This window comes from Anomaloglossus baeobatrachus, chromosome 9 (genome assembly GCF_048569485.1).
Source record: "Anomaloglossus baeobatrachus isolate aAnoBae1 chromosome 9, aAnoBae1.hap1, whole genome shotgun sequence".
Classification (NCBI taxonomy): Eukaryota; Metazoa; Chordata; class Amphibia; order Anura; family Aromobatidae; genus Anomaloglossus; species Anomaloglossus baeobatrachus.
In genome coordinates, this window is record NC_134361.1 from 78,185,629 (window position 1) to 78,199,772 (window position 14,144).

The window sequence follows — 14,144 nt, forward strand, 5'->3', positions numbered from 1 at the left end:
GTGATGGAGGCGCTGCCGTGTACGGGTCACTCCACCGTATTCCTGGCCTGAACTTTGTCAGTAATAGCACGGGGCAGTGTAATTCTGTGGAGACAGAAGTGGCCAAATCCCAGCAGCCTCTAATTTCTTCCGTATTCATGTCTATGAGAAAATCTGTGACCCGGAGGCGCAGCGTAACTTCTGCTAGATGGAGGGGCGCAGCGTAACGACCGCTAGATGTAGAGGCGCAGCGTAACTTCTGCTAGATGTAGAGGCGCGGCGTAACGTCCGCTAGATGCAGGGGCGCAGCGTAACTTCTGCTAGATGCAGGGGCGCAGCGTAACTTCTGCTAGATGCAGGGGCGCAGCGTAACGACCGCTAGATGCAGGGGCGCAGCGTAACTTCTGCTAGATGCAGGGGCGCAGCGTAACGACCGCTAGATGTAGAGGCGCAGCGTAACGTCCGCTAGATGCAGGGGCGCAGCGTAACTTCTGCTAGATGCAGGGGCGCAGCGTAACTTCTGCTAGATGCAGGGGCGCAGCGTAACTTCTGCTAGATGCAGGGGCGCAGCGTAACTTCTGCTAGATGCAGGGGCGCAGCGTAACTTCTGCTAGATGCAGGGGCGCGGCGTAACGACCGCTAGATGGAGGGGCGCGGCGTAACGTCCGCTAGATGCAGGGGCGCGGCGTAACGTCCGCTAGATGCAGGGGCGCGGCGTAACGTCCGCTAGATGCAGGGGCGCGGCGTAACGTCCGCTAGATGCAGGGGCGCGGCGTAACGTCCGCTAGATGCAGGGGCGCGGCGTAACGTCCGCTAGATGCAGGGGCGCGGCGTAACGTCCGCTAGATGCAGGGGCGCGGCGTAACGTCCGCTAGATGCAGGGGCGCGGCGTAACGTCCGCTAGATGCAGGGGCGCGGCGTAACGTCCGCTAGATGCAGGGGCGCGGCGTAACGTCCGCTAGATGCAGGGGCGCGGCGTAACGTCCGCTAGATGCAGGGGCGCGGCGTAACGTCCGCTAGATGCAGGGGCGCGGCGTAACGTCCGCTAGATGCAGGGGCGCGGCGTAACGTCCGCTAGATGCAGGGGCGCGGCGTAACGTCCGCTAGATGCAGGGGCGCGGCGTAACGTCCGCTAGATGCAGGGGCGCGGCGTAACGTCCGCTAGATGCAGGGGCGCGGCGTAACGTCCGCTAGATGCAGGGGCGCGGCGTAACGTCCGCTAGATGCAGGGGCGCGGCGTAACGTCCGCTAGATGCAGGGGCGCGGCGTAACGTCCGCTAGATGCAGGGGCGCGGCGTAACTTCCGCTAGATGGAGGGGCGCGGCGTAACTTCTGCTAGATGCAGGGGCGCAGCGTAACGTCCGCTAGATGCAGGGGCGCAGCGTAACTTCTGCTAGATGGAGGGGCGCAGCGTAACTTCTGCTAGATGCAGGGGCACAGCGTAACGACCGCTAGATGTAGAGGCGCAGCGTAACGTCCGCTAGATGCAGGGGCGCGGCGTAACGACCGCTAGATGTAGAGGCGCGGCGTAACTTCCGCTAGATGCAGGGGCGCGGCGTAACGTCCGCTAGATGTAGAGGCGCGGCGTAACGTCCGCTAGATGGAGGGGCGCAGCGTAACTTCTGCTAGATGGAGGGGCGCAGCGTAACTTCTGCTAGATGCAGGGGCGCGGCGTAACGACCGCTAGATGTAGGGGCGCGGCGTAACTTCCGCTAGATGCAGGGGCGCGGCGTAACGTCCGCTAGATGCAGGGGCGCGGCGTAACGTCCGCTAGATGCAGGGGCGCGGCGTAACGTCCGCTAGATGCAGGGGCGCGGCGTAACGTCCGCTAGATGCAGGGGCGCGGCGTAACGTCCGCTAGATGCAGGGGCGCGGCGTAACGTCCGCTAGATGCAGGGGCGCGGCGTAACGTCCGCTAGATGCAGGGGCGCGGCGTAACGTCCGCTAGATGCAGGGGCGCGGCGTAACGTCCGCTAGATGCAGGGGCGCGGTGCCATTCTGTAACACGGAGCTGTAACTACACCTGTAAAGCCAGGTCCACACAGTCAGTATTGCAGCTATTTTTATGCTGTTTTTGCTGCATCCGAACCACTGCATTGTACAGTACAAGTCCAGTGGATGTCTAAAAATCTCCTGCCCACGGCGCTTGTTTTCTCTACAGCGTAAACCAACCTGTAGCACTGCTTTCCTATCTGCAGAATGTCAATTTATGCTGCAGAGACACAATTGTTCCGGGCGGGAGAACACACCGAAATTCCGGATCGTGGGCATGGAGAGGAGTGTTGTCACCCAGAACCCTGATTGTGGGCACAGACGCTGCCTTCTCCCACTGAGAACGCTCACGTCCCTGCGAGAGGAATGCCACAGCGTCTCCTGATCATGGGAACGTAGCTTTAATCATTAGTAACAGCAACTGTAAAAAAAAAAAAAAAAGCCCAGATTGCACACTTATGACAAATGAGAAAGTAATCAGCTGAGTCTTCAGGATGAAACTCTGACGATTTTTGTATTTGCTGGTGTGAACAGAGCTATAGGCCGGGTGCAAACGAGGAGGAAAAATCGTTTGAGCTTCATCCAGGAAACTCCAACATTTTTTCAACCTTTGTATTTTTTTTTTATATGGCACTAACATATTCTGTAGCGCTTTACATATATCGGCAACACTGTCCCCATTGGGGCTCACAATCCTACATTCCCCTATCAGTATGTTTTTAGAGTGTGGGAAAAAAAACGGAGAACCTGGAGGAAACCCATGTAAACACGGGGAGAACATACAAACTCCTTGCATATGTTTCCTTGGTGGGATTTGAACCCAGGACCCCAGCGCTGCAAGACTGCAGTGCTAACCACTGAGCCACCACAAGACTACAGTGCTAACCACTGAGCCACCACAAGACTGCAGTGCTAACCACTGAGCCACCACAAGACTGCAGTGCTAACCACTGAGCCACCACAAGACTGCAGTGCTAACCACTGAGCCACCGTGCTTTGTGTTGGAAAAGTCCGATGTCACACGGATATTTTGTGGTGGATCCATTTTTTTTTTCTTTTCTTTACACTATTAGACTGGAATGGATGAGCATGCTGCAGGCTGAGATCTCTCTCTTGTGGATAGTTAGAGCAAGCGTAAAATCATTCATCAGAGCAGCTCTAGTGAATAACACAGGTCAGCGTGCTATCTGGGTGCTAGCTGATCAGATTTAGCCCTAATGTGGCGACCCTAAAAATACCCTGCAGTACAGTGCGGTGTGGGCAAAGTCCTACCAGTGTCGCCCCCCCCCCCTTCACTGGTCACTGGGGTCTATAGTAAGGTCATCTCTGTGTAGCCCCTAATGCGCCACACTGTAATCATTTTCTATGCAAAGGACTTTATACACATTCACATTCTAAAAATGTAAGTAACAAATGTATGTAGTCAGGGCTAGGGGTCCGGTGCAGGCGACAGCTCCATGATCTCATGCGGAAAGCACCGGCCTGTGTAACGTGCTCTCATCTCACTCTCATTTCTTACATTGCTGATGATACTTTTTTTTTTTTCTGACCATTATGATATGCAATTCTTTTCATTTTTCCCCTTCTTCCTCCTTTTTAATACCCATACTTGTCCCTTCAGTCGCTGGTCTCCATTCCTATGTTCCTGTTAACCCCGTGATCCATGCTCTGTGTAGGCGGCAGACAGGACCCTGGTGAGCGGAGCCGCTCTGCAATGTTTAGGCAACAACCCTGAAGTGCCGCTCAATTGTCTGACTGCCAGCGTCACAATAACACGTCTGTGATGGTATAAACACTACAACCAGTAGAATCCAGAGGGGATTTTGCAGGAACTGGTTTTTCACGGGGTCTGGGAAATACAGTAAACAGGAGCCAGTTCTAAATTCATGAAACTTGAGGCTTTTCAGTAAAGAGGGAAGCCCTATCTACAGCAATGTGTTTCAGAAAAAAAAAAAAAAATCCTGCCGTGAAGTGACATTAACCTCATCATGACTGAGCGATTCAGGAAGTGGCACTTGAACCTTTTGATCACTTGTATTACAGTATATGTAGCAGTAGTAAAGTATTTCAGTATATAGTGAAGAACAGTCTCCTATAAAGCTTGGCCGGTGCCTGGACTTCACAGGGTACCAAGATGGCAGCAACAGGGGCCTTCAGTAAGCCCAAGGCAACCCATCAGCAGTTGCGTTAGTGATGATGATGGTATTTGTGGTTAAACTGCAGCGATTGGAGCAAATTCTGATCGCTGCTGTTAGAGGCAGACGCTGGCTGTATGATGCTGCTGGCGCCTGCCCTGTGTGGAGCACAATTGATCTAGCACATACCAGTATGTCCTGTATTGGTACAAGAGTGTTTTTATTTTTTTTGTTTTTTTAATGTGCAGATTTGGTCTGTGAAAAAAAATCACTCCTCTGCATTGTCCCATTGAATAACATTGATCTGAGCGTTCTGTCCCCCCCCCCACGCAGACAGTACCCAGACTGAAAACCTGAAAACACGGGGATGTGAGGCTCTCTGCAGGGTCCTTCCACATGTGCCATTTTGACATTATTTTTCATTTACATTTTTAAAGGCCAAATGAAATAATCAAAGAGAAAAAAAAAATCCTATATGATTTCACAATCTTTAAGAAGCCCTCTTCTTCCCCTGCAAAACTGGACATTTTGAGATTGTGAATGTTGGTTGCAGCAATCAGAGATACTATTAATACTGTAGAGGAAGGGAAATAACGATTCAGCAAAGGAGGAACGATCATTGCTCATCTGCTATGGAACCACAAGTCTCTAAATGTGAGGCCTGAAGAATTAAAGGAATTTTCCAATCGTTTGAGAAATATTAATAGATCGTTATAAATTTACAGTTACAATCAAAATGACACAACACTCATTATATATTGTGTTTATTATCAATGTACCACTTTTTATTCTGTTTCCATTGGTTTTTTTTTGTTTTTTTTTTATTGGTTTATTGCAAAGAGCTCAACACAATGAATGTAACAAATGGTTTCTACAAATACAGCACAAATACCTCTTTGTGCCCGTGTGTTGCAGTGTAAATGTTGAGTTTTATCTGTGCACAATATTGCTGTGAATGTGACTTCATGAAAACTCGTGGCCATTTTGCAGGAATCACTCTTAAACCATGCACATTTCTTCCTTTGGAGAGTTGGATAAACACCGTTAAAAATAAGAAGGTTATTATTATTATTTATTTATAGAGCACCATTGATTCCATGGTGCTGTACATGAGAGGGGTTACATACAGAATACATACACAAGTTACAATAGACAGACTAGTACAGAGGGAAGGGGGCCCTGCCCTTGCGGGCTTACATTGTAAAGGATTTTGGGGAGGAGACAGTAGGTGGAATGTAGGTGGGGCGGCAGCTCCGCACGGTGGTGGGGCGGCAGCTCCGCACGGTGGTGGGGCGGCAGCTCCGCACGGTGGTGGGGCGGCAGCTCCGCACGGTGGTGGGGCGGCAGCTCTGCACGGTGGTGGGGCGGCAGCTCTGCACGGTGGTGGGGCGGCAGCTCTGCACGGTGGTGGGGCGGCAGCTCTGCACGGTGGTGGGGCGGCAGCTCTGCACGGTGGTGGGGCGGCAGCTCTGCACGGTGGTGGGGCGGCAGCTCTGCACGGTGGTGGGGCGGCAGCTCCGCACGGTGGTGGGGCGGCAGCTCCGCACGGTGGTGGGGCGGCAGCTCCGCACGGTGGTGGGGCGGCAGCTCCGCACGGTGGTGGGGCGGCAGCTCTGCACGGTGGTGGGGCGGCAGCTCTGCACGGTGGTGGGGCGGCAGCTCTGCACGGTGGTGGGGCGGCAGCTCTGCACGGTGGTGGGGCGGCAGCTCTGCACGGTGGTGGGGCGGCAGCTCTGCACGGTGGTGGGGCGGCAGCTCTGCACGGTGGTGGGGCGGCAGCTCTGCACGGTAATGGGGCGGCAGCTCTGCACGGTAATGGGGCGGCAGGTCCGCACGGTGGTGGGGCGGCAGCTCCGCACGGTGGTGGGGCGGCAGCTCCGCACGATGGTGAAGCAGTGTCATTGAAGGTTCCCGGTCTTTCTGCTCTGAAATGCACATAATGAAAAAACTGTGCCATAAATCTGCACTGAAAGTCCTTAAAAATGTAGAAGAAATGCAGTTGTCAGAACTGATTGCCATGGCGTATTCTGGTATGGATGACTGCTGGAAAAGCTGCACTTGGGAGCATGGCCTGGATGATTAATGCAGTCTGAAATATTCAGCCTCTTCCTGACAAGCATGTTTACTACTCCACACTGACCTTCTGGCTGTTATGACCTGCTGCAACCATGAAGTGTAGCCAGACACCAGCTTCTTGCACTGTTCCTGAGGAATCTTAGCCCCGTCCTCATGGAGCTGAGCACAGGAAGGGGCATGGGGGTGAGGTTGCGTTTTTTTATTGCTTTAACCCCCTGCTGACCACTGGTAATTTTTTTGAATAGTGAACCCCCCTTTAAAATTCAACCAGTGAACGGTGATCTCCTCTCATGTTTGGTACCACTCTCTTGACAGCCCAAGAATATAGGGGGCTTTACAGGTTGCGACATCGGTAACGATATATCGTCGGGGTCACATTGTTAGTGACGCACATCCAGCGCCGTTACTGACATCGCAGCGTGTAAACCCTAGGAGCGACGATCACAAAAACGTCAAAAATCGTTGATCGGTGACACGTCGCTCCTTTCCATAATATCGTTGCTGCTGCAGGTACGATGTTGTTCCTCGTTCCTGCAGCACCACACATCGCTGTGTATGAAGCAGCAGAAACAACAAACATCTCCTACCTGCGTCCACTGGCAATGCGGAAGGAAGGAGGTGGGCGGGATGTTGTTTCCCGCTCATCTCCGCCCCTCTGCGTCTATTGGCCGGCCGCTTAGTGACGTCGCTGTGACGCCGAACACCCCTTTCACTTGAAGGAGGGATTATTCGGCGGTCACAGCGACGTCGCCGACAAGGTATGTGCGTGTGAAGCTGCCGTAGCGATAATGTTCACTATGGCAGCAAGCGTAAGATATCGCATGTAAGACGGGGGCGGGTGCTATCACGCTCGACATCGCTAGCAATTGCTAGCGATGTCGCAGCGTGTAAAGCCCGCTTTACGCCGTGCACACTGCCCACTTTCAGGATTGTTCAATAAAATGGGTGGTAACGTGACCTCAAGTATGTGATTTGTATACATGACCACTAGACTTGCTTGGCCTCACCCAATACAAGTGAACTGCGTGCGGCCAAGTATGTCTAGTCAGAATGTGGCCAGTATATAAATCGTACACTTGCAGTCATGTGACAGTTTTCTCTCACCAGCAATACAGAAGAATCCTACAGCGTGTGATGTGCGCACTGTAAGGATTTAGAAGTCTGCAGTCACATACAGCCATAGAATGCCTACAGACTCTTATGAAAAAGACTGGACAAACTCTTTAACCCCTTAACGACCGCGGGCAGTAAAATTACGTCCTAAATGACATAATCTTACTGCCCGCGGTCCTCCGGCGGCAGCATGCCGCGATCGGCACACATCTCAGCTGATTTTCACAGCTGAGATGTGTGCCTGCTAGGCACGAGCAGAATCGTTATCTGCTCGTGCCGATTAACCCCTTATATGGCGCTGTCAATACATGACAGCGCCATTATAAGCGCGATTGCGGTAAGCATTTACTTACCACCCGAAACCGGAAGTCACGTGACGCGATCACGTGACTCCCGATAGTTGTCATGGTAGCACAGGGTCATGTGATGACTCCTGTACTACACATGACTTGGTTTCACTTTCGCTGTGCCCGGGGCACAGCAAAAGAGAAAGACAGCGTATCTGCTGTTTACAGCCTTGTGGCTGTGATCAGCAGATACTGCAGAGCGATCGGAATGTTGATCGCAATAGCCCCCTAGGGGGACTAGTAAAATAAAAAAAAAAAGTTAAAAAATAAGTTTTAAAAAATTAAAAAAAAACAAAAAAACCTAAAAGTTCAAATCACCCCCCATTCGCCCCATTGAAAATTAAAGGGTTAAAAAAATAAAAAATATACACACATTTGGTATCGCCGCGTTCAGAAACGCCCGATCTATCAAAATATAAAATCAATTAATCTGATCAGTAAACGGCGTAGCGGCAAAAAAATTCCAAACGCCAAAACGACGTTTTTTTGTCGCCACAACTTTTGCGCAAAATGCAATAAGAGGCGATCAAAACGTAGCATCTGCGCAAAAATGGTACCGTTAAAAACGTCAGCTCGAGACGCAAAAAATAAGCCGTCATTGAGCCTAAGATCCCGAAAAATGAGAACGCTACGGGTCACGGAATATGGCGTAAAACGTGCGCCACTTTTTTCGGACAAACTTCCGATTTTTTTTTAACCCCTTATATAAAAGTAAACCTATACATGTTTGGTGTCTACGAACTCGCACTGACCTGAGGCATCACACCCACACATCAGTTTTACCATATAGTGAACACAGTGAATAAAATATCTCAAAAACCATAGTGCTATCGCACTTTTTTTGCTATTTTTCAGCATTTGGAATTTTTTTGCCATTTTCTAGTACACAATATGGTAAAACTGATGGTTTCATTTAAAAGTACAGCTCGTTCCGCAAAAAATGAGCCCTCACATGACCATATTGACTGAAAAATAAAAAAGTTACGTCTCTCAGAAAAAGAATGGCGAAAAAAAAAAACGGAAAGCGAAAAATCGGCCGGTCGTGAAAGGGTTAAGCTGCTGAACTGACTCTTGCTTTTGCCTTGCAGAGATGACACTAACCTACTCTCCACCCTGAAGACCCTCCTGTTCTTCACCATCTTAATGATCATGCTTCCAATTGGCCTCTACTTTTCCTCTAAGGTGTATGTGTTTGAAGGTCAGTATGTTTGTAACAATTGGGGTTTTTTTTAATGTTGCATAATATCAGACCCCTGCAGACAGTAAGTCAGTGCTCCGACACCTGTGGTAAGACGTATCTGTCTGATCTGCTTCTTGTTTCACTCACCTAACCACTGTTTTCCAAAACACAAAAAGACAGGGGAACAGAAAGCGCCATAGGGTCTTTTCTAATGGATGAGGTGTATGGTAACTGCTCACCGTATGGGGTTGTATTAGGCTACATGCGCACGCTGCTTTTTTTCCTGCTTTTTTGCTGCTTTTTTGGCTGCAGTTTTGTCAGCAGAACTTTCTGACATCTGACTTCCCAGCAAAGTCTATGAGAAGTCAGATTTGTCATGCGCACACTGCAGTTTATTTGTCAGCGTTTTTTTTGTCAAAAGTTTGTGACAAAAAAAATGCAGCATGTTCATTCTTCCTGCGTTTTTGTCAACATTTGTCACCCATTGAAATCAATGAGGGCATCAAAAACGCAGGAAAAATGCATGCTAATCAAAAGTGGTGCATTTTACCTGCCTTTTACCTGCGTTTTTGCTAGCAAAAACGCAGGTGATTTGTCAGGAAGTGAGGTCAGGCAAGTGGTCCCGTCCCGTCCTCCACGTGTTCCCCGAAGTACCGCTGTCCCCAGGGGAGATGATGTGGAGGACGGGGACTATCAGCAGCGGCAGCGAGAGGGGGATGGACATTGGCAGCTGAAAACATTGATTTTTCCCTCTTGCTGCTGCCGCCGCCGCTGATAGTCCCGTCCTCCCCGTGTTCCCCGAAGTACCGCGGTCCCCGCACAGGGGAGATGATGGACCCCTCTCACCGCCGCCGCCGCTGACAGTCCCGGGCTCCACGCTCCTGCCGCCGGCCGGCTCCACGCTCCTGCCGCCGGCCGGCTCCACGCTCCACGCTCCTGCCGCCGGCCGGCTCCACGCTCCTGCCGGCTCCACGCTCCTGCCGCCGGCTCCACGCTCCTGCCGCCGGCTCCACGCTCCTGCCGCCGGCTCCACGCTCCTGCCGCCGGCTCCACGCTCCTGCCGCCGGCTCCACGCTCCTGCCGCCGGCTCCACGCTCCTGCCGCCGGCTCCACGCTCCTGCCGCCGGCTCCACGCTCCTGCCGCCGGCTCCACGCTCCTGCCGCCGGCTCCACGCTGTAGCGCGATCAGCTGAGCTGTCAGAGGTTACTCGCGGCCACCGCTGGATCCAGTGACAGTGGGTAACCTCGGTGACAGCTCAGCTGATCGCGCTATTGTCTTCATTAGCTGCATGGAGGTGACCGGAGCGGCGGTGTCTGCTGCTTCTCCGGTCACCTCCATGCAGCACTGCTGGATGCGACGCTGGAGCATGCTGGAGTACGCCGGACAAGGAGGGCTTTGTCGGGGTTAATAAATTGGTAATGAGGGAATGTGTTTGTGTTTTTTATTTCTAATAAAGGATTTTTCGGGTGCGTGTGTTTATTTACTGTAATTTACAGATTAATCATGGAAGGTGTCTCATAGACGCCTGACATGATTAATCTAGGACTTATTGGCAGCTATGGGCTGCCAATAACTCCTTATTACCCCGATTTGCCAACGCACCAGGGTAAATCGGGAAGAGCCGGGTACAGTCCCAGAACTGTCGCATCTAATGTATGCGGCAATTCTGGGCGGCTGCTGACTGATATTGTTAGGCTGGGGGGCTCCCCATAACGTGGAGCTCCCCATCCTGAGAATACCAGCCTTCAGCCGTATGGCTTTATCTGGCTGGCATTAAAATTGGGGGGGGGACCGCACGCCAGTTTTTTTTAATTATTTATTTATTTCTAATTTTTTTTTTTTTTCAATTCAACAAGCTTTATGGGCTTGTTTGAACTGAAAAATACATGAAACAATTGACAAAACTGCAGCCAAAAACGCACCAAAAAAGCACCTACATTTCTTGTGACATTTCCAGGCTCTCTCTGACAAGGTGCAGTTTTGGCTGCAGTTTTGGCTGCAGTTTTGGCTGCATTTTGTGAACACGAAAAAGAAGCAGTGTGCGCATGTAGCCTAAGGCTGCTTTCACACATCCGGTTTTTGCAGTGCGGCTCAATCCGGCTCAAAAACTTATGCAACAGATGCGGCGAAAAAAACGGATCCGTTGCATAAGTTTTTCCATGCGGGCCGTCCGTTTTTTGACAGATGCAGCTTGATACTGAGCATGCGCAGTGCAAAAAAGCACATGCGGCCGCCGGATCCGTTTTTTGCCGCAGGACGCCGCATCCGGCGTCCATAGACTTGCATTGTAAATCGCGTCGGATGCGTTTTTTTTGCCGCACAAAAAAACATGCCAGGCAACGTTCCATCCGGCCACCGCATGGGCTAAAAATGCCGCATCCAGCAAAAAATGGATGCAACGCAAGGCCATGTGGCACAATACGGCGCTAATGCAATTCTATGCGGAAAAAACGCAACCGGCGGCAAAAAAAAACTGTTGCGTTTTTTCTGCAAAGCGCCGTATTGTGCCGCACTACAAAAAAACGGATGTGTGAAACCAGCCTTACCCACATCTGAGGAATCCAGGATAACCAGCTGCTGGAGCACCCTCGGGTCAGGAGATCCTGCGGAGGATAGGAGTGGTAGTCTGCACTGTCAATGTTAAAATCAAGAAACCCAGAAGACTGTTGTGCAGGAATTGACCTCTCCTGCCCTTCTTTTATTTCTTGCAAGACAGGCTCACCTCGACCGTTTATAACTATGTTTTGCTGGTGACACTTGGCAATCTTCGTCACTACTGGCATCACATACTACCATGGTCTCTTCTTGTTGGAGCTTATAAAGGGTTTAGGAATCCATTTTCAGGCACATCAGAGGTATTTGCTAGGAGCATTCCCTGATAATTAGTATATGGTGTCATACGTTGGCCACTGACTCCTTGATGGAGAAAATATTGCCATGTATCCTGCCAGATATGTCTTTATTTTACAATGGGAGTTAACAGCCAACAAACGGGGCGGTAGGCCTATAGAGTGACGTACGCCGGAGGTATATGTTGGAAAGAAATTAACAATGAAATTAAAGAACCAAATGTGGACAGTGTCTTATTCTTCAAGGTGTTTCTGATCACATTAAATTAAGGCAATAAATGAGCAAATTAATTGGCAATTATTAGGTGTCCAACTGCCCCAATCCTGAGACAGTTTCCTGACAACTCCAGGTAAAGACCTACTGCGTGAAAAGAAAAAAAAGTGAGAGTTGCTGGCGAAGATGTCTAAGGCCCTGTGTCCACGCTGCGGATTTTGACGCAGATTTTCAGAAATCTGCATGTCCATTGTGAAGCCAGCAAAGTCTGAGAATTCAGAAGTGCTGTGCCCACGTTGAGTATTTTTCTCTTGCGTATTTGGTGTATTTTTCTCTTGCGTATTTGGTGTCTTTTTTTTTTTTTTTGTTTCTGCACCAAATATGCAAGGGAAAAATAAGCATTGTGGGCACAGCACTTCTGAATTCCCATAAACTGCTGACTTCACAATGGACATGCAGATTTTGCTGCAGATTTCTGAAAATACGCGTCAAAACTACACAGCATGGGCAGTGGGCCTTAACGACCCATGACGTACTGGGTATGTCATGGATCGTGTGCAGTTAATCCCCACCCCCTGCCATGGGCAGGCGGCGGCGATCCGCGCACATATCAGCTGTTTTCAACAGCTGGCATGTGTGCCTGCTCATTGCAAGTGGAATCGCTTCCACCCGAGAAAATTAACCCCTTACATCAGGGGTGGGGAACCTTTTTACTGCCGGGGGCCATTTGGAAAATTCTACCAACCTTCGGGGGCCGCACAAAATTATCAACTTGAAAATGACCTGGCTATAATAAGTCAAACAATTAACTCTCCCCTATACCCCTACTGTGGCGGCCGTAAATGATTCTCTTTGGTGCGCTGTGATGTTTGCTTCTCACATCTGCTTTTTCAGGTTTGTCTTTGTTTGAAGCGCAGATTGGTAAATCATATATATCACACAGGAGACACTGTACATACACACATCGCTCTGACACACTGGCCGTATACTGCACACAGCTTTGACACAGTTGTCCTATTTTACACCACCCACGATACACACTGGCCATATATAGTACACATGCACAGGAGATACTGTATACTGCACACAGCACTCACACGCCGTATACAGCGCACACACAAGCCATACACAGCACTCACACGCCGTATACAGCACACACACAAGCCATACACAGCACTCACACGCCGTATACAGCACACACACAAGCCATACACAGCACTCACACGCCATATACAGCACACACACAAGCCATACACAGCACTCACACACCGTATACAGCACACACACAAGCCATACACAGCACTCACACGCCGTATACAGCACACACACAAGCCATACACAGCACTCACACGCCGTATACAGCACACACACAAGCCATACACAGCACTCACACGCCATATACAGCACACACACAAGCCATACACAGCACTCACACGCCGTATACAGCACACACACAAGCCATACACAGCACTCACACGCCGTATACAGCACACACACAAGCCATACACAGCACTCACACGCCGTATACAGCACACACAAGCCATACACAGCACTCACACGCCGTATACAGCACTCACACGCCGAATACAGCACACACAAGCCATACACAGCACTCAACAAGCCATACACCGCACTCAACAAGCCATACACAGCACTCACACGCCGTATACAGCACACACACAAGCCATACACAGCACTCACACGCCGTATACAGCACACACACAAGCCATACACAGCACTCACACGCCGTATACAGCACACACACAAGCCATACACAGCACTCACACGCCGTATACAGCACACACACAAGCCATACACAGCACTCACACGCCGTATACAGCACACACAAGCCATACACAGCACTCACACGCCGTATACAGCACACACAAGCCATACACAGCACTCAACAAGCCATACACCGCACTCAACAAGCCATACACAGCACTCACACGCCGTATACAGCACACACACAAGCCATACACAGCACTCACACGCCGTATACAGCACACACACAAGCAATACACAGCACTCACACGCCGTATACAGCACACACACAAGCCATACACAGCACTCACAAGCCATACACAGCACTCACACGCCGTATACAGCACACACAAGCCATACACAGCACTCACACGCCGTATACAGCACACACAAGCCATACACAGCACTCAACATGCCGTATACACAGTACATAAGGAGAAGAAAAAAAGCTCTGCATGTAAACATGTGCACACCAGGAATTAGATATACCAATA

General features: G+C 50.5%; 1 protein-coding gene across 1 annotated transcript in view; it reads left to right on the plus strand.

Annotated features, from left to right (window-relative positions):
* VMA21 (vacuolar ATPase assembly factor VMA21) overlaps window positions 1-14,144 on the plus strand; it is a 32,735-nt gene that overhangs the window by 323 nt on the left and 18,268 nt on the right. The window contains exon 2 of the mRNA XM_075322676.1: window positions 8,731-8,840. Coding sequence (XP_075178791.1) covers window positions 8,731-8,840 — 110 coding nt within the window. The remainder of the gene's footprint in view (window positions 1-8,730; window positions 8,841-14,144) is intronic.